This window comes from Antennarius striatus, chromosome 20 (assembly GCF_040054535.1).
Source record: "Antennarius striatus isolate MH-2024 chromosome 20, ASM4005453v1, whole genome shotgun sequence".
Lineage (NCBI taxonomy): Eukaryota > Metazoa > Chordata > Actinopteri > Lophiiformes > Antennariidae > Antennarius > Antennarius striatus.
This window is the reverse complement of record NC_090795.1, coordinates 16,278,295-16,303,078: the sequence shown is the minus strand read 5'-3', so window position 1 is coordinate 16,303,078 and position 24,784 is coordinate 16,278,295. Positions and strand designations below refer to the sequence as shown.

Sequence of the window (24,784 nt, the reverse complement as noted above, 5' to 3'; positions counted from 1 at the left end):
AGTCGCTTGGTGGCAGCAGTGAGCTGAGAGCGCATCGCTTCTTCCATCAAAAGGAAACAGAAGAAGAATGGAGAGGAGGCGGAGCTACGCTGCTCCTGCTGTGTCAGATCATTAGCAAACAACAGAATACAGTGTATCTTTTATAAAGCTGACCTTTCACCTCTCTTATCAGCATTACTAAAGTATATAACGCGAGGAGAATGTCTCCGGGTCGGGTATTTACACTCTGAAGCCTCCACCGCAGCGCTGAGAATGCTGAAAATGAAGCTGCCGACGAAAACGGGCGAGGAAGGAGGCGACAAGACACCCGAGGACAATTCATTGGATCGGCCGGAGCAGCTGCATATCCCCCGGGCTGTGCCTCCCTCCGCGGTGCCGGAGCTGGAGTCGCCCGGACCCTGCGTGTGTCCATCCCATTTGAACAAGGAGGCTGTTTTCGAGTGGTTCGGCCTACATCTGAACCCTGCGAAGCGGATCGAGTTCATGTGTGGGCTCCTCCATATGTGCCAACCCCTGGAGCTCCGCTTCCTAGGCTCCTACCTGGAGGACCTGGCCAGGAAAGATTACCTTCTTTTAAGGGACTTCGAGTTCCGAGCGAACAACCCGAGCGAACTGGGGCTCCTGACGGACGTGCTCGACCCGGTGGTCTTGTCCAAACTCCTGGTTTGTCTGTCCCTCCTCGGGTCTGACAGCAGGGAATGTTCAGGAATTCTCTTCAGGATACTCAACCGTGTGGACCCGACCTTGTTTTTCACAAATCACGACAGCTCCCCTCCTCTGTTCGGAAACGAGCACCACCCGGGGTGTGAGGACCGGGATCACCCGGTGCCGGCGGCGGGACCTCTGGAGCAGCTGGCGCTGCTCTTCATGATGGCCTCTCTCCACCCGGCTTTCCTTTTCCACCAGCGGGAGAAGCTCCGAAGGCAGCTGGAGGTGATCGAATGGGCTGTGGAGGACAGCCGGCAGAGCCTCACGATGGAGGCCCGGACGGAGGTAAGAACCAGCGGTAACCCAGCAGCATCACCACGGGATAAGTGAGCTCCAAACATGGGAACCTGATCCCTCTGAGAGGGAGTCCACATGTGTGGAATATAGAGATACAACACATGTGATCACATTATTATGCCTGATATTAGACAGTAATACGTAATGTAATTTTACACAGATGATCAGATCAGTGGATGTCGGACAGCTAATACTAACAGCTGATCTGCCCCAGTGACCTCTGACCTCACCGCATTTGACTTCTCATATTTCATTTTTACTAACTTCATTCTCTTCTGTAGCAAAGTAAACTGAGAGCAAAATATCAGATTCAAAGACAGTTAATGTTTTATTACATTAAGTACTTAGGGTCAACAGTCCAGAGCAATGGAGAGTGTGGAGAAGAGGTGAAGAAGCCTGTCCAGGCAGGATGGAACAGGTGGAGGAAAGTGTCAGGTGTGATGTATGATAGAAGAGTTTCAGCTAAAATGAAGGGAAAGGTGTACAAAACTGTGGTGAGACCAGCGATGTTGTTTGGTCTAGAGACAGTGTCACTGAGGAAAAGACAGGAGACAGAGCTGGAGGTAGCAGAGATGAAGATGCTGAGGTTCTCTCTGGGAGTGACCAGGAAGGATAGGATCAGGAATGAGTACATCAGAGGGACAGCACATGTTAGAGGTTCTGGAGATAAAGTCAGAGAGGCAAGACTGAGATGGTTTGGACATGTCCAGAGGAGAGATAGTGAATATATTGGTAGAAGGATGCAGAGTTTTGAACTGCCAGGCAGGAGGCCTAGAGGAAGACCAAAGAGGAGGTTTATGGATGTTGTGAAAGAGGACATGAAGGTAGTTGGTGTGAGAGAAGAGGATGCAGAAGACAGGGTTAGATGGAGGACACTGATTCGCTGTAGCGACCCCTGAAGAAGAAAAAGATGTAAACATTGTCCACAGGTCTGAGTGTGTGTCTGAATGGTTCCTCACTACCCATCTGTGGCCGTCTGTTATCGTTGACCCAACATGCGGACTTTGTTGTCCTCAGGTGCCTTTGTTATCTTGTTCCTGACGACCCCCAACAATGACATAATCACATAATCAGTGTAATCTTGTTCACCGACTCCCAAGACACACAAAAGTTCAGGTCAGCCATTGTTTCATTGATTAGGTCACATGTGATGTGTTAGGAAAAAAGGTTTGGAAAACAAATCTGTTGATCTAATCAAAGGACTGACAACAAACATTGATGTAGCTTCTGAATCAAGTTTATCTGGCTATTTATTTAAGCCACTTTTTTGATGATGTCAAAGAGAAAGACAATTCTTCCTAAACCACAGCCTCCGTAGCAATTGTTTCCAGGTGAAGAATATCAAAATAGATAGTTGCTTTTTTTATTTTCTTTTTTTAAAATCCTTTTCGGGTCATTTGAATCAACTCAAAAGTTAATGTCGCCTGTTCAACACTCAGTCATGTCATCAATGTCACCTCCATGAGGCTCAGAGTCATTCACTTCTAGACATCCCTGTCGTGTCTCAGTGCCTCCTCTGAGCATCTTGTCACTGGTCCTGGTGGCTCTTAATGAACCCTAACCAGACCTAGACCAGACCAGTGGTATGTCTCTTCTCAAGACGAACATACTTGACAACCTTCGCCTGAGTGGACCCATCTTTGAATTTCTTGGTCAATGGCACATATTTTGTCACCCACTCATACAATGCAATGATGTTTCCTTTCGGGAAAGATCAAGTGTCGTAGGAAATAATTTATAGACAAAAAAATAATCGACACTGACCAAGACAGCATCCCTGGGGATGATGTTTCAGTCACCCCAAGCTGAAGCAGCCTCTTTGTTTTCAGGCCATTTTTTGTGTATTGTGCAAGCTTGTTTGTCTATCAGAGACTCCTCTCTGACCAATCCACAAAAGCCTGAGTTTGAAAAACTGAGCCTTGGATTTTTGGACAAAAATCTACTGTGACGATTGGCCAATTTGACAGTGAGGGCTCTCATCCTGAATGTCTGTCTCTGTTTTCCCCCAATTTCTCCTGGTTTCCCATTTACCACAGTGGACACATCATCTCGGTGAAGGAAACTACTTACAAGACTGCTTATAAGTCTCCTCTGGCCGCTACTGACAATGTTGTATGTTTGCTGATGACGCCACTTTTTATTTCTCTCCGTGCGTTTCTGCTTCTCATGCTGATTGTTACCTATTTCCTCTTGGCCACCATCTCCAATCTTTTGAGTCGTTTTGTTTTTAGTTTGTCCACCTCTTTTGTCCTTTCTACAAGCCTGTCTTCTGTGGAGTGTAATGTGGACCTCAGTTGTAGTGTTGTTTTCCTCTGTCTCTTCTTCTTTTCTTCCTTCTTGTTTCTTGGTTTTCTGTAATTATTTTAAGGTAGATGTTTTTTGTAAGTTTGACTATTAGTCATCTACATGTTGAGGCTGCTCTCTTGGGGAAGCATCTGGAAGATTTGGAATTATTGGATTCACTTCCTCATCGTCCTCGCTCACTGGAGTGACAACCAGTACAGGTTTTAGATGTTTCTTTTTGTTGTTATACATTTTTGACTTCCGTGCATTTCACCACCTAGGCCTTCCGTGATGTTCTACTCAGTCTACTTTAAAAAATTGTTTTTTAATTCATTTTATTGAGTGTAGGGAAATTATTAAACCTCATGCATTAGTGACTGTTAACCGCAGGCTGGCCGTCAACTCAACGGACTGTGAACCCAATTTTTTAAAGGTTTAGCGTCTGATATTCTTTACTTGAGTCCTGTGATGATTTCTACTCATGTCTCCTCATATATACTGTATCTGCTATTTTTACTGCAGAGCATTGTTTCCTGCTTGACATCATGAATCTGTTGTGCTTCATTGATCTCCAAGTCAATAATCATGTAAGGCCAAAGATCTTTAGTTAGAACCCAACAGACTTGGTAGTGGGTTTGGTTTGGTTCTCCTGCTCAGCATAACCTTTTTTGACTCGACTCCGCTTTACTTTTGCACTCAGTTCAGGTAACTGACAGTACATGATGTCTGTGTACATGAGATCAAACTTTCATGTTCGTTACTTTTCCAAACTACCATATTTTTTATCAGCCCCACAATCCTCAGTGAACATCTTTAATCCAGAATGTGGCTGTAGACCTGGAGAAATGCAGTTTAATCTTTTGTTGCTATTTTGATGCGTGAATGCAAATACAAAAGAGTGTTTACAGAGTATCAGTACTGGTATTTGTGCAACAAAACTGGTTGTGTGTTCACTTGTACATCACACAGACGTGTATGCCTATAGCATACTTTCATTCAGCACCCTTCCTGTCACTGGTTGCACCTTCACAGAAATCTATTCTGCAGGATGTGGGAATGAGAGTAGAAGTAGGTCGTAATTTTCACGTTTTCATCTATTTTATGGTCATGAAACCACTTGGGAATGTGTTGGTACTGATTGTATTCTTCCAGGTTTAACGGACTGATGTCTGTAGGTAACAGAGTCTGATTGGTTTCCAGGAGCTGACGGGTCAGAAGGTGGATTACCTGCCTTCACCAACCGGTTTGGGAGAATGCGTGGCCTCCTCCCATCCTCCATGTCAGAGCCGATGCCACTGGACAACACAAAGAGAAGGTGAATGAATGGACTGGACATATTACAGATATTATGGAGAGGAGTTGTTTTTATTTATTGTTGCTTTGTATTAGAGCCTTCTCACTTTTGATATATTTCCTTGAATACATTGTAAGTAGATATTTATTATCCATTAGCTGTCTGGAAAAGGGATAGGCATAGTAAGTAATTACTATTTGAAAATCACATTTTTTCTTAAATCAGAGAACGATGTGAGCCTTGAAGTTTCAGCGATACATGAAGAGAGAGCAAAATTTGCCCCGTACCTCATTGTCATTTATTTTTGACGAGTGGCCCACATGGCTGCAGCGTGTTTCTGCTCTGATCACACCACACCCCTCTCACCTGGGCTGTACGCTGATGACTGTCACATATTCTATGCTACACCAACCTGAATATGTGCTTCACTGTTGTCATGACATAACGGTTCATTACTGTCCTCTTCCTTCGCAGCAGTGCATATAGAGGGAATCGTGCTCAGGGGCATTACTCTGACAAGAAAAGACAAGGAGTACAACTTTGAGGTAGGGAAATACACACAAACACACGCACACACACTCTCTCTTTCCACTTAACCCTTCCTGATTGTCTGCCGTCAGTTTTTGGCAGTGGCCACTTCATTGTGTTTGAAAGTTAATAGGAATCGTTAGGTTGGTAATGGAGTGTAACAGTAACAGCCTGGCAATAACCCAAAAGAATGCTTTCAGACAACTATCAGTGACTTGATCATGATACTCTGCTCAGACACACGAGGAGACGGAGCTATTTCCATGTGGGTCAGTCCAAACCTACAGTGGTCAGAGATGTAGTTGATATATCAATCAAGTTTTATTTATATAGCGCTTAATCATGGCAACAGACATGATTAATATGCAGTATATGTATCAAGAAAACATTGATGTACATACCAAGGAACATATGTGTCTCTTCTCTTCATTAAATTTCAAAATAGGTACTAACCAGTCAGCTGTTAGAGCCTGAGCAGACAGTGTGCTGATTGGTTGCTGCTGCTGCCTCTAAACTTAATTACAATCAGGTCAAAATGCACACAACTCACCTGTTCCTTACTTTTCAGTCTTAATGCATTAGTTTGTACCCTCTGCACTGTTTAGTAGTTTACTGGTACGAGTCAGTGAACATTTTAGAGCTCAGCTCACCCGTGAGTCTTCAGCCGGGTCAAAGGTGTTCTGTACAGACGTCAAAGTGTGTGATGGGTCCGTTGTTCTTCTTCTGACCAGAAGTTACAGCAGCTAGTTGATATTTTTATATTGTTTGAGAAAAAACACGAGGTCCAGTAGTCTGTGAAGCACTGCTTGAAGCAAATGTAACACATTATGGCACAAGCAGATGCTCCAAAGTTACACATCTTCCCCCTTTTGCATACACAACACCAGCATGACCTTTAAAACCACGCTATGATCGTGGCTTCATGCTGACACTGGTTAGATGGTATTTAAATGTCATAATAGATGTAAACGCTGCTCTGTCATTGGTCACACCTCCACATGGTGTTCACCAGTGTGCTGCTGTTCAGCTCCATGTTGACATGGAGAGAGAAAGACCTCAGCATGGCGCTGTAACACCATGCTGAGGTAAATACCAACGTAGATTGACTGTAGAATGGGTGTCCAGGCCCCCACTTTGCAGAAATAAATTCAGAATGATGCAGTACTGTTTTATTATACACTCAAAAAAGCCTCATTCAATTAATGTGATTTTACAATAAGATTAAATATAACAGTGGGAAAATCTATGGTTCTGTCAAATACAATGAAAGTGAAGCATCTTCCTGTTGGAGATGGGCGGCACCAGATGGCAGAGAAAACACATTCTTTTTATGTGCTACCTTTGTTGACAGTCGACAAACAAAAGGTTTAGCGCTCCTGGACCTCATGCTGTCTCCTCTGTCTGAAAAACGCTTCACAGGATTTACTAGGAGTTAGCTGCTAACGGCTTCCGGCTGCTCTGTAATTCTTCCTGTTGTTGATGGAACATGTGAAATGTGTTCAGATATCCCAACCCTTCATGTCCCGGCTCACACAGCACACCTAACCTAATGCATAAAGGAAAGAGGCAATAGAGGTGTGCTAAAAGGGCACTTGGCTTTTCACAGGGTGTTAATGAGGTGGGTGATAGGAAGGTTTGAGGGGCAACCGTGTGCTAGATGAAACCATCTGCTTTTCAGACTCATGCATAAGAAAATATGAAATGTAGAAAATAAAGATATTCTGCTGAGCTTCAGAGAGAATAATACACCAGTGAACATCAGTGGTTGGAACGTGATGGACCATGATGCATTGTGTCCAGGGAGCAGGTGCTGCCTGTGTGTGTTTACTGTCATGTTGTGTGTGGAATGATGGGAAATGTTCTCTGCTGTGTTTCAGGTGAAGTGGTCAGACTCCTCGTCTAGTAGTGTAACCAAGACCCATCTGGAGCTGGAGAACTTCCTTCTGAAGGTACCTGCTTGTTGATTCTCATCCACTGACAGATTTGAATGAACAAAAATACAGAATATAATATTTTCAAAAATAAGAATAAAAATTAGTAATGACTTTAATTTCAATCATTTTATCAGATCTTCTTTCATTTTAACAAAGTTTCCAAAGCACCATTTCAGCTCAGGAGGTATTGTGACCCTCTCTGCTTATAACACCATTTACAAAGTAGACTTCATTAGAAACCAGCAGCTGAGATGATAAAATAATAGATTTAGCAGTAATCAGTTTCTTGTTACATATTATTATAACATTGCATAACTTCATTTTGCAACCAGTAACAGTGGACTTCATGATATTAACTTCTGGCCAACAGAATGATAAACCGAGATCACACTATCTTCTTCACGTTAATTAAATAGCCTTTAGTTTCAGGGGGTTGTTGAGTATCCTTTTGATATAAGATCCTGTGTGCTGCCTCGGCGTCGCGTTGTCATGGCAACAAGGACGCTGTAAATAGAACAGAGACATCAGTAAGTAATTATGTACAGGTAATGTTCTCCAATTTTAAACGTTTCCTCTGAGAAAGAACCATTCAGATGTTACACTGCCGTGTTAACACCAAAGTAGTTTCTGTGACACATTGTTGGTGAAAGAAGCGGCAGAGTCTAGAGGCTCTTCAAGAACAACTATTTATTTATTTATTTATCATTTTAGCAGATGATTATTGATTTGCTGTTGTTCAGATGTGTGATGATCCCGTTTCTCAGTGAACTCCACTTTGTCTCTGCAGCTTCCTGAGCATCAGTGTGCCGAGTCTTTTGAGACCAGCATCCTGAGGCTCCTGAACCAGGAGGACCAAAGTGAAAGCAGGGATGTGGAGGAGAACCTCAGGTACTTGAAATCAGTTCATCTACACTCTGTATGTGTCAATATTATCAGATTAATACCCCATCAGTGATGGGGTATTAAGCAATGATGGGACATGGGGACACCAGTAATACTGGGATACTGGTTTCTGTTCTCTGTCTAGTCAGCACTTCCAAGAGAACAGAACAAAATTGGTTTCTCAGGTCCCAGTAACAGCCAGTAATAGCAACAAACAATACTCAGGAGGTAAAATTAGAGAGTATAAAATTTAAGGGTATAGGTTAATATTATGTATAGAAAATAAAAGACACATTGACCGATACAAATCAAACAGAGTTCCATCCACCCCCAGCCCAGCTCCATCACAGAGGACTGGTGCTGCTACGCTCCATTTTATCAGGTTAAGTGGTGCATTGGAAGCTTTTATTTATTTGCATTATTTATATAATGCACTATATTAATGTAACAACTGGTTTTTAGTATTACCGGTTGATAAAGGTTGTCTTTATTTATCAGTAATTTGTCTGTACTGGTTTGCCTTCTGTTAGCAAGTCAATTCAGTACTGTGACAAACAAGTGTAATAACTCTTCATTTCTTTAAATGTTTGTTTAAAATATTAAACCAGGGCTTATCATAGTGACTCTCATGTGATTCATTTCTCCTCAAAGAAGAATAAATATTGATGTGTGTGTACATATATGTTTATATATGTATACATTAAAGAAATCTTAAAATTATTGCTCCTCTTTTTCCACATTCAGGCATTAAATTAGACACCCAATTGGAGGAAAGGAAATGTCAGTCAAACTTTGCTGAAGCCAGAAATGCTTAAAAATGACTCCATATACATCTAGTGTTTGTTTGAAGAAGAAATGTTTTAATGGAAGTATTAAATAAGAATGTGTAGATTTTAAATATATTGAAATGTGTATTTACTGGCCTCCACAAAGCTGTTGTGGTTTCATGCTGCCTCGTGTGACAGTTCTAACCTTCCCCATTTCCACCTTTAGGGAAAAGTTCCTGTCTGCTCCTCCTGTCTTCAGACAGACCAGGAAGGTCTGCAGCTTCTTCACCTGTGACTCCAGCTACTCCACTCCATCTACCTGCTGCAGATGTGAGTGTGACGCTTAAAGAATACCCATCAAGTCATGTTTTACCCCTAAAATCCTCTGACCCCTTTGTGTAGCAGTCAAACAAGACTTTGAGGTTGGTTCTGGTGATATTTAGCACAATTTTATCCAGTAATATTTTTTCTCAAAGGAAGTTTACAACAGTGGAAATGGGGAAAATGGAGCAGTTAGATATGATGATCAGTGTCCTATTTTATGGAATTATTTTTCAGATTTCTCACAAAAACACAATGAACACATCTAAAACATGCTTAAACAGGCACGTAACGTGTTTCATTTGATATATCTTGCATCTATTCGCTGAAACAGAGTAAGCACATAAAATAGGTTGAGAAGTTTCCTCTATTTTGTTTTTGCCTTAGAAGGTTTGTAGTTTTTATGTATTTATTCTTAGATAATGTTACTATTGCATTAATGATATCAGATTTCTAGAAAAGTATCTGTTGTTGCTTTTCTGTAAACAACAATCACATTGTATTTTCTGTGGAGTATTATGAATTTGGATTAAAGTACTGTAATGTAAATAGGTGTCTAAATGACCACTGAGTGTTGTGTTCATTAACCAGTAAAATATTACATGTTTCATGTGATAAATGTAACTGAGTTGATGTTTTTAATGCTACATACTTAAACTTAAACTACAGTTAATCTCACTTACATTTATAATGTCAACAGATGAAAGCCTGTAATGAACCTGTTTAAAGGTTAAATAGTAACACTTAAGCATATCTTGAAACAATTTTACCAAATTATTTTAATAACAAGTGTGCATAGTCCAACCACTTGTCAAAAAATACTACTGAAGTGTAACTGGTGATTTATGTCACCACCATCATCATCATCGTCACTAAGCTGTGTCCACAGTGTGTTTGCTGTTGTCAGAAACATGAATCTCTTCTTCTTTTAGGCAGCTGCCAGCTGGGGACAGCCTATCAGGGAGACTGTTCTGCCTCCAGTCAGGAGGAAGGTGAGAGGACGTGAAACAATTCAACTCACTGGAGAGTGCAGTAGTAGTGTCCAAACATGTGTTCAAGAGTGTGTGTTTAGTGTGTGTCTCCACACCACCAAACCAGACTCAGTGAACGAGCTGTAGTCTGTACCCGAGCTTCATAATAAACATAAAAAAGTTCAAAAGTTAACCAGTGTTTATTTTGGGGGCTTCTTACTGTTTTTGTGTGTAATGGCCTGTGTGAGTGTAGGTTTTTTTTAGCTACACAGCTAACTAGTTACATGTATTTACCTAAAGGAAAAGGTTGGAGTAAACTAGCCGTTTATAATTTCAAAGTCAAAGTCAGCTTTATTGTCAAGTGTACCATATATGCACGACATACAGCACAGATGAAATTGCAGTCCTCTCTGTCCCACTGTAAACAGGCAGTACAACGTGAAGTACAGCAGGTAGTACAACACAGGCAGTAGAACAGGCAGTACAACGTGAAGTACAGCAGGTAGTACAACACAGGCAGAGCAACACAGGCAGAGCAACACAGGCAGTAGAACAGGCAGTACAACACAAAGTATGAGACAAACCACAAAGGGATGGTAAACATCTGTATTCACTCTGTAATCCTGTGGGGGAAGTGACGTGTATGCAGTCCCTGAGTTGGGGGAGGGGGGTGGTCAGGTGCTGGGGGAGGGCAGGGCAGGGTGAGGGTAGAGTTCAATTTGGATGGTGTAGATCAAATGATCAGTGGGACTTCAACTGACTTTCAAAAAGACATAAGGGAAATTATGAGAAAGTGAAAATTAGATAAAAACCATTGAGAGGATTATAAAGAAACACCAAATTGTGAGAGAAAGGGGTGTGTCTGCTTAGAAATACTATTTTTCCTTGTGAACTAAAGAATCAGTGCTTTAGAATGAACCCCTGGTTGTGTCTGAGACATGTTCTACAAAACAATGACATTAAGGAGGGTCTCTAAATGATTAATACAGTACGCCCTTGTTCTTTGTGGTTAATGTGTTCCAGGAACCACATGTGATTAACAAATCCGCGATCGAGATTGCAATCTATTTATACTTATAATTTACGGTACTTTAAACGTTTACAGACCCTCCCCATACTTATATTAAACCACCTTGTATCTACACTTTTGTGTCTCACGAAAGTCTGAGACTCATGGAACGGAGCACACTTCTGGATACACACTTCTGGATGAGCCACATATTGGATGACACTTGATGGCGTTCTTGTGCCTTGTTTGTCTTCTCTACGTTGGGTGACGTTTTCTCCTTCAGCCACTTCTTGGCTGACTTGATCGTCTGTCTTTGAGGACTCTCCACCAGTCAGTCAGAACCGAAGACGCCTCTTAGATTAGAGGTGAAATGTCTTCAGACCTAAACCAGATGTTCAGATGCTTCGGAGTCCACCTTTGGAACTCTGTCTTTTTGTCTCTGGTCTGACTTCACTCCTTGGGGACTATTGTTGAAGGCTTTCATGAAATGTTTTTCTTCAATGTTATCATGTGTTCAGAGTCTCAGAACAATGAGGGCGTGTAGTTGAGTTTGTTTGATGAGGGCCAGGTGTACAAAAATGAGCCAACCAAAAAATTGCAGGTAAAACTTTTTTTTTATTTCTCTACCCACAACAAAAAGGTGTAGAGAAATGAGCCAACCAAAACATTGCCGGTAAAACTTTTTCTTTTATTTCTCTACAAAAAGACCATGTACTGTCAGTAGCACATCCCCCACCTCGAGCTAATTCCGACAAAATCCCCACCATGCCTTAGGTCAGGGCCTTTACACTGCTGGTCATGACCAACTGTCCTCTCCAGGGAACCTAACACAAACTCACCCATAGTTATGGTGACAATAATGAACAAAAAAAAAATGTCAAAAACCCATGACACAACTTCCATATTCATGGTGAACCATCTGCTTAAATTCAGCAACCTCCGTATTTGCCACAACGATATATACTCTTTAACAAAAATCAACCATCCCTTTCACATTGGTATACTCTGGTCCCTTTCACCTCCCTATAAAATGATCATGGAAACCAGGTGTGAGTCTTAGACAATTTATGCCAGAACAGGAGGTAAGTATCACAGCATTTGTTTGATTTGACTTTAAATAAATGATTTAATCAGGTACTTTGTGTGTCTTTTGTAAACTGAAGAAATGTACATATAAGCTAATAAACATTGTCACAAACTGAAAACAATTGTGATTCAGAACTGACTTGGCAGCGTTCAAGCATTTAGGCTGGACCAAGTGTAGCAAACAAATGTTTGGGTAGGTGCTGACCATGTGGAGCAAAAATAAATTGCAATATACTAGACTAAAAATAATTAACCTAATATAGTGATGAGGGCAGGCTCGCTTTACCACGCCCGCCCCCCCTTAAGACCTGTCCCTCATATCCCTTTGCGGGACAGGAAATCAGCAACCACATTGGCTTTTCCCGCACGGTACTGAACAATGAACCTATATGGCAGCAAGGAAAGATGCCACCGTGCTATTCGTCCATTTGAATCCCTCATTCTATTAATCCATTGGAGGGTACGATGATCCGTTTCTAGAAAAAAATATTTTCCCCGAATGCGTTAGAAGATGTCAGAGAGATGCTGCAGATGTTCTTCCCAGGGTGAGCTGTAGATGATGACATCATCGATGTAGGCTGCAGAGTAGGCCTCAGCCCCTTTCAAAACTTTGCCCATGAGCCTTTGGAATGTTGCTGCTGCTGCATGTAAACCAAAGGGCATCACAGTGAAACAATATAAGCCAGAAGGCACTCTGAAGGCTGTTGTGTCCTTTGCTCTTTCTGTAAGGGGAACTTGCCAATATCCTTTACACAAATCAGGAGTGGTCAAATATTTAGCACTTCCCAACCGCTCTATCAATTGATCTACACAAGGGAATAGGATAGGGGTGAAAAATAGAGACACTTTCGGTTCACTGTTCACTTTGATGAAGTTTATACAAAATCTCAAGTCAGGACTGTCTTTCTTTGGCACCAATACCGCCAGACTACACCACTGGCTAGTGCAAGGTTCAATGATGCCCATGTCTAACATTGCCTATACTTCCTTTTTGAGTGGGGTGACTAAGGTGGCTGGAATTCTGTAGCTAGACTGGCGAAAAGGTGCGCTTTCAGGAGACAAGAACTGAATGTCATGCATTATCAAGTCTGTACGTGCAGTACGTTCACTAAACAACCCTTCAGGAAAACAGTTTTTCAGTTTATTTTGCTTGGAAGAAACAAGATGACTTACATTTGGGATTGTGAAGGATTTGATAGATGTAGGAAAGTATTGCTCTTCCAACTCTTCCTCATCAGTGACAACTGTGGCCAGTTGAGACAGAGGGATTCCATCCTTCCATTCCCTAAGAAGATTTATATGGAAAGTCTGATGTTTCTTCCGACGGTCTGGCACGTAAAGTTCATAAGTCACCGGTCCCATTTTAAGTGTAACTTCAAAGGGACCCTGCCGCTTGGCAAGGAGGCTGCTCTCAGAGCTTGGTAACAGCAATACCACCTTTTGCCCCGGCTGAAAAGTTTGTTATTTACTTTTGCGGTCATAGCCTTTCTTTTGCCTCACCTGTGCAGCCGCAATATTATCATGTGCCAAGTCAGTCAGCTGCTCCAGTTTGTCTCTCATTTTCAGCACATAGGATATAACTCCAACCTGTTTTGCTGGCTGCTCTCCTTCCCAGGCCTCTTTGAGAGTGTGCATAGGTCCTCTGACATGACGTCCACATAAGAGGTCAAAGGAAAAAAATCCTGTTGTAGCTTGGGGAACTTCTCTGTAGGCAAACATCAGGAACGGAAGCCACTGGTCCCAGTCAGCACCTGTACCGGACACAAACTTGTGGAGCATGGTTTTCAGGGTTTTGTTGAAGTGCTCAACCAGGCCATCAGTCTGTGGGTGGTAGGGGGTGGTTCGTATTCCCTTAATGCCCAAGAGGTGGTAAACCTCTTTCAAAAACTTCGAAGTCAGATTACTTCTTTGGTCAGTAATCACCTCCTGGGGAATTCCCACCCTTGAAAATAACCGTATCAAACAATTAACAACCTGACGGCTTTTAACTTTTCTGAGGGGAAACGCTTCCATACATTTTGTGGCGTAGTCTCCTGTGACTAGGATGTATCAGTGGCCGGATGAACTCCATTCTAAGGGACCCACAACATCCATGGCAATACTTTAAAAGGGCACATCTATCACTGGCATAGGAATTAAAGGGGTCCTGTCAACTTTCTTTCCCAGAGCGGTCTGTTGGCGATCTGCACATGTTTTACAATAGTCTATTACTTCAAGGTACATTTGGGGCCAGTAAAAGTGTGACGCAATGCGGGCATAAGTTTTAGTCTGACCTAAGCGTACTGACCAGGGAATTGAGTGTCCCAGGTGCAACACTGTGGGTCTCAAACCTTTTGGTACCAACAACTAGTCACTTTAACTGGTGCGCCTCTACAAAATCTGTCCCTTAATAACAAACAGTTCCTTGGCAAAGACAGAAACCTTGTGTCATCTTGTCTCTGTAATATGCTCATGTCACTTAGTAAAAGATCACAACCTATTTCTGGTAATGTTGGTTGGAATTCTATCTTAGTCTTACGCACCTTATCTTGAAGTCTCTGTCTGCGGGTTTTCCTACCCTTACTCTCATTGGACAGCTCCCCAGTAAATGGTAGTTCCTCTCACCCTGGACTTAAATGTGAGTATTGGGATCTAGTGACTCCCATGGTTTCCTGGTGGCTGTCACAAACGCCACGCGTGAGACTGGTACTGTCAGGATACTGGTAATGATTTAACAACTCATAGAATATTGGCAAATCTCTTCCCAAGACTATGGGATAAGGTAATTTTGCTACCACCCCAATAGTGAGAATATACTCTTGTCCATTTATCTGAATAGATATTTCAGCAGTTGGATAAATCTTGCTTTCCCCATGAACACAGGTCATGCTAACTTTGCCTTCCTGTACCAACATCTGATTGGGCAAATGGTCTTCTCTAATCAGAGTCTGGTCACTTTCTGTATCTAACAGAGCTTTGCAATAATGACCTGCTAGACATAATTTGATTATACTATCGGACTTCATTATTGGCAGTTCTGAAGAAGGTGAGTACATGGAACTTAAATCAGACTTCTTAACAGAAATAATAGGGTATTCTTGTTTAAGGTGACCTGGCTGGTTATTGTTGTAACACACAGGGGGAATCTTATATGGTTTCCTACTGGGAGGATCCTGTATAAGGGGCCTAGCATCTTGTGATCTACTAAAATTCCTAGACCCACTAACTGAACCACCCCCGTTATTACCTCGATAGTAGAGAGGTATAGTGGATGACCTTCCCATGTAATAGTTCTTGGAGGACCTTCGAGCTGCCATGAAGGTCTCTGCCAGCTCAGCTGCTGCACGCAAAGTCATCGGACCATGTTCTTTGATCCACATTTGCAGCTCTGGGTTGAGGATGCGTAGAAACTGCTCCATGACAATGGCATCACCAATCTCTTCCTTGGACTTATGTCTGGGATTCATCCGCTTGTCATTACGTTCTTTCAGCCGTGCCAGAAGTTCTTTTGGTGTTTCACCAACCTCCGCTTTGCTGGAGTGGAATCGAACACGGTAAGTCTCTGGACTGATTTCAAATTTTTGCAATATGGCTGCCTTCACCTGGTCGTACTCCATTGCATAGTCAATGTCCAAGGCCAGGTAAGCTCCTCTTGCCTTGCCAGACAGGAGGGGAACAAGATGAAGAGCCCAACCGGCATGCCAATGCAATGCGTTCAAACATGGCCAGGTAGTGTTCAATGTCATCTGCCCTGTAGGGTTGCATTTTTGGCCCTTTCCAGTTAATTGGCAGTGGTGCTGTAGTTCCATGGCCTGATGAAGGAGTCTCCTTTCCCCAGTCATCAGTAACGCCCAAAGAACCAGCCATCCAGGTAGGCCGTCGTTCCCCAAAGTCAACTGGAGAGCGTGCTATACCAGGCGGCTTTACTTCCGGTGACTTACGCTCCGCTCGGTCCAGCTGGATCATTAGCTGTAGCTGGCTAAAGTGGTGGTGTAGGTTTCTCATCCTTACCTCCTGGGTCTGATGTTCATGCTCCCTTTGTTCATCTCACTGCTGTTGATCCTGGAGGAAGGCTTGAAAGATCTTACTCAGACTTTCCACCCTCTCTGTTGCTCTGCCACCGGTTGCTCCTTCCTCCTCCTCTTTCTCTTCTAAATCCTCTGCCAATGACAGCTGGTTGTCGTCATTTTGGTGTGTTCTGGATCTGGTAGTTTTTTTTGGTTGCCATGTTTCTGCCACCCTTGATTGCCACTCATTCCACTTCTGACACTATGTGTAGTTGAGTTTGTTTGATGAGGGCCAGGTGTACAGAAATGAGCCAACCAAAAAATTGCCGGTAAAACTTTTTATTTTATTTCTCTACAAAAAGACCATGTACTGTCATTAGCACTTCCTCCACCTCGAGCTAATTCCGACAAAATCCCCACCATGTCTTAGGTCAGGGCCTTTATACTGCTGGTGATGACCAACTGTCCTATCCAGGGAACCTAACACAAACTCACCCATAGTTATGGTGACAGTAATGAACACAAAAAAAAATTCAAAACACATGACACAACTCCCATACCCATGGTGAACCGTCAGTTTAAATTCAGCCACCTCATTATTTGTCACAACGATATTTATACTTTTTAAAAAAAAAATCAACCACCCCTTTCACATTGGTCCCTTTCACATTGGTCCCTTTCACCCTCCTATAAAATGATCATGGACACCAGGTGTGAATCTTTTAGACAATTTATGCCAGAACAGGAGGTAAGTATCACAGCATTTGATTGATTTGACTTTAAATAAACATTTAATTAGGTACTTTGTCTTTCGTAAACTGAATGAAATGTAAATATAAGCCAATAAAAATTGTCAGAAACTGAAAAAAATTGTGATTCACAACTGACTTGGCAGCATTCAAGTATTCAGGTTGGGCCATGTGTAGCAAACAAATGTTTGGGTAGGTGCTGACCATGTGGAGCAAAAATAAATTGCAACATACTAGACTAAAAAATAATTAACCCATTTCAGTGATAAGGGCAGGCTGGCTTTACCACAGGGCGATGTAAAGTCATTAAGTAATTATATGTTATAGACAAGTTACGTCTTTCTCCTCCGCTCTGCTCTCAGAGTGCTTTTCAGAAGACTATGGCTCATGTGTGCCACCTAGTGGTTTTTGGTGTAAACTGCAATGTCTGCTGCCCCCTCACCACTTTCTTCCCACGCTATTATCACTATTGGCACTATTTCACAGTAGCAAGACACGCAAATATAAAGTTGTTATCTATGCACAGAATTGATAAAAACTGTTTCTGGCTTTTAGATTTAAATGGTCCTAATACTCAAATGGTCACTGTCAGAATGACGTTCACTGGGAACAGATTGAACATTGTTACAGTGAATGAATGTTGATTAACAATAGAAATAATGGAGTTTTGTTCATTCTTTCAGATTTCGAGTCCTATGCTCAGGGACACAAGAAAAAGCACGGGACCAAGAGTCCATGTCAAGGGTAAGTAGACTGTCTGGTGCCATCTGTCAGTCATCCCCATGACAGATGTTCATCACTGCAGTAAATAACGGGGTGACACAGAATAGTCAAGCAGGGAACAATTCCATTCCCCTCTTCCTCGTCGCTCTCTCCAGCGGCAAGGGCTCCCAGGGGGACAGTCGGAGGGCGGGGGGCTCTGTGGAGCTCAATGGTCCGGCAGAGAGGAGGAAGGCCTGCACACTGAGGAGCAGTCAGGAGCCTGAGCAGGTGAGGACCCACCTGGATCTGTCAGCTATCTATTCAAATGAAAAATAGTGTCACCATATGAACTTTCATAAATATACAGGATAGGATGGATGGAGAAAAAACTGCCACAATCCCTGAATATGGAAAAAATAATTTCATAACAAAGGGAAATGTTGGCAAAAAGCACCTGAATCACAAAACAATGGTATGATAGTGTTTGTGTAACCTTGTGAAGCTGTTGTGACCGTCATCTTCACAGCATGCAGAACCTGAGAAGAGAATCCATCCAGTCAACAAAACAAAAAGCAGAGGCTCTGACAGGTGAGTCCCTGAACGGTGTGTGATCCTCGTCTCTCCGTACGAGACAGTGGAACTATTGAGCTGTAAAAATAAGGAAGCTCCCTCTACTCATGAGGATGGAAACCATGTTTAGTCCATGTCTGACGATAAATTCATGATTTAGGTCCAAAGGGAAGGGGAAGGGTGGCGTCTTTTTGACCAATGGGAGGATGGCTCCTTCCTCATCATCTCACAGGAAAGGTGAGTACCTGACAGGAGGATTCTGAGTGTTCCAACGGGAGAGGTGAGCAGTAAGGGACTAGTGACGAGGTCATGTGACTTGTAGGGCTGCATGCTTTGTAGTACAGTATTTTCTGCACTATAAGGCACAGCTTCAGTAAACGGCCTATTCTAAAACATTTTTCATATATAAGGTGCACTGGATTATAAGGTGCACTGTTGGTTTTTGAGAAAATTAAAAACTTTTAGGAATGCCTTATAGTACGGAAAATACTGTAATTGATTAGTGATGTTGCTTCACACATCATAAGGAATGGTGAGTTGATCACTCTTTGGAGACAGTGGTACCGAGAGATAGTGGTACCTAGAGATAGTGGTACCTAGAGACAGTGGTACCTAGAGACAGTGGTACCTAGAGACAGGGGTACCTAGAGACAGGGGTGATGACAAAGTTAGAGAGAGCAGACTTGGATGGTTTGGACACGTCCAGAGGCGAGATGGTCAGGATGTTGGTGATGAGGATGATGCTACCAGGAAAGAAGGCAAGAGGTGGACCACAGAGAAGATGGATGGATGTAGTGAGGAAGACATGAGGGCAGTTGGTGTTGGAGAGGAGGATGAAGATAGGATGGTTAAAGGGTGGACACTGTCGCACACAGAATACACATATAAAGGGAATGCTATAAAGAATATAATAAGAGAGAAGCTAATAACAGAAGGCTAAAGGTTAAATGCTACGTGATGTGATGACTGTTAGCTTACGTTAGCTGTGTGCTGTTGCAGATGAAGGCTCCGGTCCCGACACCGTCGGTGAAAGCTCTTCTGAGAGCTACAGCCCCCCCCCCAGCCCTCAGCACCGACCGGAGAGCTGGGACAGCGAGGAGGACAACAACAGAGGTAGGTGTTTCTACCGGACCTGTCTATGGGGGGGGTGTGATGTGGTTCTGACCTGGCCCGACCCCCCTTGTCAGACACAGACAGCCACTCTGAGGACGTCAGCAGAGGGCCGGGGCGCGACGTGTTCTTCTCTCACCGCGCTGGAGCCGCTGTGGGGGGTGCCGTCCCCTCTTTCCACCCCCCAGAGACCAGCACAGACTTCCCCCCTTTATCCCTTCCTTCCTTCATGCATTCTCTTCCCTACATGCACCCTAACGGAGCAGCCGACCCCCCTCCATCCAGCCAAAACGTCGCCCCTGATGTGAAGCCTTCGTCCGTGACGATGATGATGCCTTTAGTGCCTCCAGCCGCCAACGGCGCCGGGTCGGGGGGGGAGTCGGAGAAAAGAGACACACTGCCCACGTTTGGCGTCCCACCGATTAGTCTCCACCCTTCGGGGAACCCGGCTCTGCAGCCTGTGATCCAGAGGTTCAAGATAGCCCCCCCTCATAGCCAGGGGGGCTCTGATGGGGCTTCGAGCTCCACCTGTGGTCTTGGTTGCCCCCCAGCCTCACACCAGGTTCCTGTGAGAGCCGTCACCGTCATGTCCCACGGGCCTTCATCATATCCCTCCCCTCTTCAGCCGGTCTCCTGCCAAAGCGCTAGCTCAGGCCTGGCGCCCCCCCAGGCCCCCATCGAGGCTCCACACTCCAAACGGGCCGGCCTGACCCTCCCATCTGGACTGCCTCCTCCTTACACGCTGCCCCCCACGCCCACCTCTGTCCTACCCCCGGCAGGAGCAGCTGCTGCAGTCACTCGATCTCCTGGACATGTCCAAGCAGCTGCGGCCCCCCCAGCTGTGCCCACCCACACCCCCGGACCCGCCCCGAGCCCCATCCCGGCGCTGACCCACAGCACGGCTCACAGCGACTGTACGATGTACAGTAACAGCAGCGCTTCCTGTGGAAGTGCCCCCGTTACCCCCGGCAACCCTATTACTGTGCAGCAAACTCAGCAGCAACAGTTACCCCCCCAGCAGCAGCCGCCACCCCCATCACAGACGCAGCAGCAGCAGCAGCCAATGGGCTGTGGGACGTGTGGCTGCCACAACAACTGCGGGGGCCAGGCCAGCATCAGTAACGGCGTAAGTATGGCCCCGGCCCCAGCCCCGGCCTGCCAGGCGCCCGTGTTCTACCCCCCCCACCAGATGGCAGCAGCGCGTCAGGTGTTCAGCGTGCCCCCGCCCCTTTTCCAGCTCACGAGCCTGTGCAGCAACACTTACCTCTCCCAGGCCCAGCCCCCCCACCAGAACAACGGCACTGCCACCCTGTCTCCGTTCTTCCCTACCGCCCCCCCTCCAACACACCAGCCCCCCTTCGGCCCCCTCCACACTCACCCCCACAGCCACGCTGACGCCCACATCCTCAGCACCCAGGTGGCGGTGGCGGCCGCAAACTACAGCCTCCAGCAGCAGATGGTGCCGGCGGCCTCCTTCTGCCAGCGGGTCTTCCAGCAGCACGTCTACCCCAACCCCCTGGGGCTGCTGCCCCCCGCCGCCGCGCTGGGGGGCGGCGGCATCAACAAGAAGAACGGCAACGTGTCCTGTTACAACTGTGGCGTCACCGGACACTACGCCCACGACTGCAGCCAGCCCTCCATCGACGCCACGCAGCAAGGTAGGACAACACCACCGACACAGTACAGGAGTGTTAGCACTGTAAGGCGCACTGGACTATAAGACACACTGGACTGTAAGACACACTGGACTATAAGACACACTGGACTGTAAGACACACTGGACTATAAGACACACTGGACTATGAGACGCACTGGACTATAAGACTCACTGGACTATAAGACACACTGGACTATAAGACACACTGGACTATAAGACACACTGGACTGTAAGGCACACTGGACTATAAGACACACTGGACTATAAGACGCACTGGACTATAAGACTCACTGGACTATAAGACACACTGGACTATAAGACACACTGGACTATAAGACTCACTGGACTATAAGACACACTGGACTGTAAGGTGCACTGGACTGTAAGACACACTGGACTGTAAGGTGCACTGGACTGTAAGACGCACTGGACTATAAGACTCACTGGACTATAAGATGCACTTGACTATAAGACGCACTGGACTATGAGGCGCACTGTTGGCTTTTGAGAAAATTGCAGGCTTTTAGGTGTGCCTTATAGTGCGGAAAATTCTGTACTTCCTGAACAGACAGGAAGTATGGTACGGATATTAGATTTGTCTGGAGTGAAGTTCCAGCTTTGCTAGTGTAATGCCTTCAGTCGTGTTTAGTTCCTATATAACAGTGCTTGTCAATTATTTTGATAAGCAAATAATTTGCCCCCCCTCCACCCCCGCCCTTCTCCGCTGCGACTTTTAATAATATAATTTATCTATAAAATCAATAAAATTAATAATCAATAAAATAAATAATAATAATAATAATAATAAATATAATAATATAAATAATATATATAACATAGTAATGATAAATAATAATTAATAAAACAATTATGAATTATGATAAGTACACCTCTGCATAACATTGTGTCCTTATTAACATTAAAGATAACAAAAGTTTTAAGTTTTAAGTTTATCTATTTTCCTAAAGTTAAAAAAGTAAATCCTTGTTTGAACTGTAAACATTTTTGTCCAACTTATTGCACCATTTGATACTGAAAAATAAATTAAATAAAATAATTTGCACCCCCACCTCTCCACCACAACTATAAATCATTTTTCTATAAAAATTGTAGTAAGTATGTTCCACTGATACATAGGAATCCCTTTACTTTGCAGGTGGCTTCCGGCTGAAGTATGCGGTGTCCCACATTTCAGAAGCACTTGACAATGGTGAGTGATGAAGAAGAGAGTATGAAGGCTCAGCTGGTGGTTACCGTGGCGACGTGGCAGCAGACTACCCCAACCACCTGAGCGGCGCACTGAGAACTTCAGGGAAAAGAGAACGATCTGCCAGGGACTGGAACACAAAACTAAATACTAGTGCCTGAGAGAATCCTGTTCCCATGGAGACCCCCAGGGGTCCATTGGCCCCCAGTCCTTTCTCTGTTCAGTTTGGTTTGATACTTTTGCACTGAGGGTTACAGATAATTAATTAACTTATTACTTAATAATAAAGGATGTTCAGATTTGATTTTTTTGTTTTCATCCAAGCAAAGCTGATGTTTTTGTAAAAAAGCAATTTCTGCTTTTTCCTCACTACTGTTGAACTAGGAATAAATGTCCAACCGAACTGCACAGCAGTTTGACGGACTAAGAGTTCAAAGGTCATGTAGGTAGAATAGATTGAAGTTGGATCTGAAGTTCAGGTACAGCTTTGATGTCAGGTTTCTGAATGTATGTCTTCTCACACGGGAAGCAGACAAAGTGATGCCACTTAAACTGTCGGTTCAGTTGGAAGGAAGCTGCTGCTGTTTTCATTTTCTTTGCAAAATGCACTAGAGTGATTCAGAAATACGAGGGTTTATTCATTTCACTAGCAAGACTGACACAAAGCCTGACTTCTTGTAGAACTTGAGTTTTTTTATACAGAAACATTTTCCAAACATTTCGGAGATCTCTGTTTCTAACTGGATCCACGGACTGTATTAAACCTGGACTCAGACCACAGAGTCTGTACTAAACCTAGACTCAAACCACAGAGAGTGAATTAAACCTAGACTCAAACCACAGAGACAGAATTAAACCTGGACTCAGACCTCAGAGACTGGATTAAACCTGGACTCAGACCTCAGAGACTGGATTAAACCTGGACTCAGACCACAGAGACTGAATTAAACTTAGACTCAAACCACAGTCTGTACTCACCCTAGACCCAGACTACAGAGACTGTACTAACCCTAGACCCAGACTACAGAGACTGTACTAACCCTAGACTCAGACCACAGGGTCCGTATTAAACCTGGACTCAGACCAGACCTGGACGCTGCCACTGCTTTTGCCCCAGAGGCGTTAATCAGAGCGTCCATCTTTCTGTTTGAAGGCTGACGTTTTCATTCATTACCCATTCTGTCGGTTTTATAAGACGCTCAATCCAAGTGAAGGTCCTGTTGTTTCAGACGTTTGGTTCAGTCTGTTGACCCCGTCGGGCGGCGCTGGTTTGTCTCGCCTTAATAGTCACAGACCTGGTTGGTGGACGCAGCGGACTGTCACCTGAACTACAGACGTGTGTTTTCCAGGACTGAGCAGCATCAGTGTCCACGGTGGACACAGTGTGTGTGTGTGTGTGTGTGTGTGTGTGTGTCTTTATTCACTGTGGACGTCACTATTTAGCCCTGTGGGAGCTATCGTTGAATCGTGTCCACTGGTGACGTTTGTTAGAATATTAGTTGTGAGTCTGTTTCTCTCTGAAGTGGAGATCTTCCATTTGTACGTGGAGGACAGTTGCGTACGAAGTTTGAAATTTGAAAAGTATTTAAGTCAAAATGTGAATTTAATTCGAGGGAAGTATCTGTCATACTTTTTTCGTGGCTATTTTTTTTTTTTTTTTTTTTTTGCACCAGTATGTTGATAACTGAAGATGTCTGACAAACCTGATGAAGATGAAACGCCTGCATTTTGTTTGATGCAAGCTCATGACCCTTATTTGTTTGGAAACATAAACAGTGTTAAGTTTAAAAAAAAATAGTGACATTTAGGGAACAGCTAAGAAAGCGTATGTCTTTATTTCTTAGAGCTTTCACCAAATTGATCCTCACAAGCTAGCCAGCACAGCTGCTAATAACCAGATTTAGCCAGTTAGCACTGCTAAGCTAGAACTGATTCCAAACTCTGAATAACTTGACGTACAGTACTTTTTTTTTTTTCCATCTCCTACATGTTGCTGTAAATAAACTCAGTGTGCCGACTCAACGTTGAACAGTTGGCCTGTTGTTGTTGGAGTGTTTACTGTATGAGGATCTGTCTCTGAAGGCGATGAAGTGTTGCATTCTGGTTTGAAGCAGTTTCTTCTCACAAAACTGTGTTCTGGTTCCTGACTTCCCGGTTGTTTCTATTCGGAGCGGTTTTGTGTTACTCAGCTGCTCATTCTGCTGGTTTGTGTGCTTCTGTCTGCCTCTTGTAAGTGCTTTAGTTCCAATCTATGCATCTGCTTTCCCCCCTGAATGCTGTGTGGCTGTCAGCGGACGGCAGCGGTGCTTCTGTAGATCTTTATCGGACGCTCTCCCTCAAACACTGTCGTGGGATCTGGCTATTTCACCAAGTTCTTCCATTCTTTGGACACTTGAAGTGGATCAGACGATCCTGCAGGGGTTTGGATCCAGTGATCAGACGCGGACCAATCCGACTGGATGAAAAGGGAACCAGTGCACAACTGAGGATGCACCAAACAGCCCCAGTGGAGTTTTGTTAACCTTCATGGTTTTATGCTGTACTGTACATTTGCGAGGGCTCTGCTGCTGACGCCCTTGGTTGTAATGTTTACTGTACTCTTTGATATCTCTGTACTGGAAAGGTCAAATATATTTCTAGAGTGGAATTTGGATTTTATGCAAATGTGTTTTTTCCTGTAATTAAAAGCAATAAATGTAAGGCTCATAAGTGAGTTTGAGTTT

The 24,784-nt window shown here is 43.9% G+C and overlaps 1 protein-coding gene across 2 annotated transcripts; it reads left to right on the top strand.

Moving 5' to 3' along the window:
• Positions 1–82: 82 nt before the first annotated feature.
• zcchc2 (zinc finger, CCHC domain containing 2) lies at positions 83–24,774 on the top strand. Of its 2 annotated transcripts, none has more exons than XM_068343620.1 (14): positions 83–993; positions 4,489–4,603; positions 5,060–5,127; positions 6,988–7,059; positions 7,832–7,932; positions 8,920–9,023; positions 9,947–10,006; positions 17,499–17,559; positions 17,694–17,805; positions 18,044–18,105; positions 18,248–18,324; positions 19,087–19,200; positions 19,275–20,855; positions 22,011–24,774. In XM_068343620.1, exons 1-14 carry the CDS (start codon positions 253–255, stop codon positions 22,070–22,072), a joined length of 3,330 nt encoding a protein of 1,109 aa, XP_068199721.1. In that variant the 5' UTR covers positions 83–252; the 3' UTR covers positions 22,073–24,774. The 2 variants fall into 2 exon arrangements, with proteins under 2 accessions (XP_068199721.1, XP_068199720.1); XM_068343619.1 differs by having other exon boundaries at positions 5,057–5,127.
• The last annotated feature ends 10 nt before the right edge of the window (positions 24,775–24,784 follow it).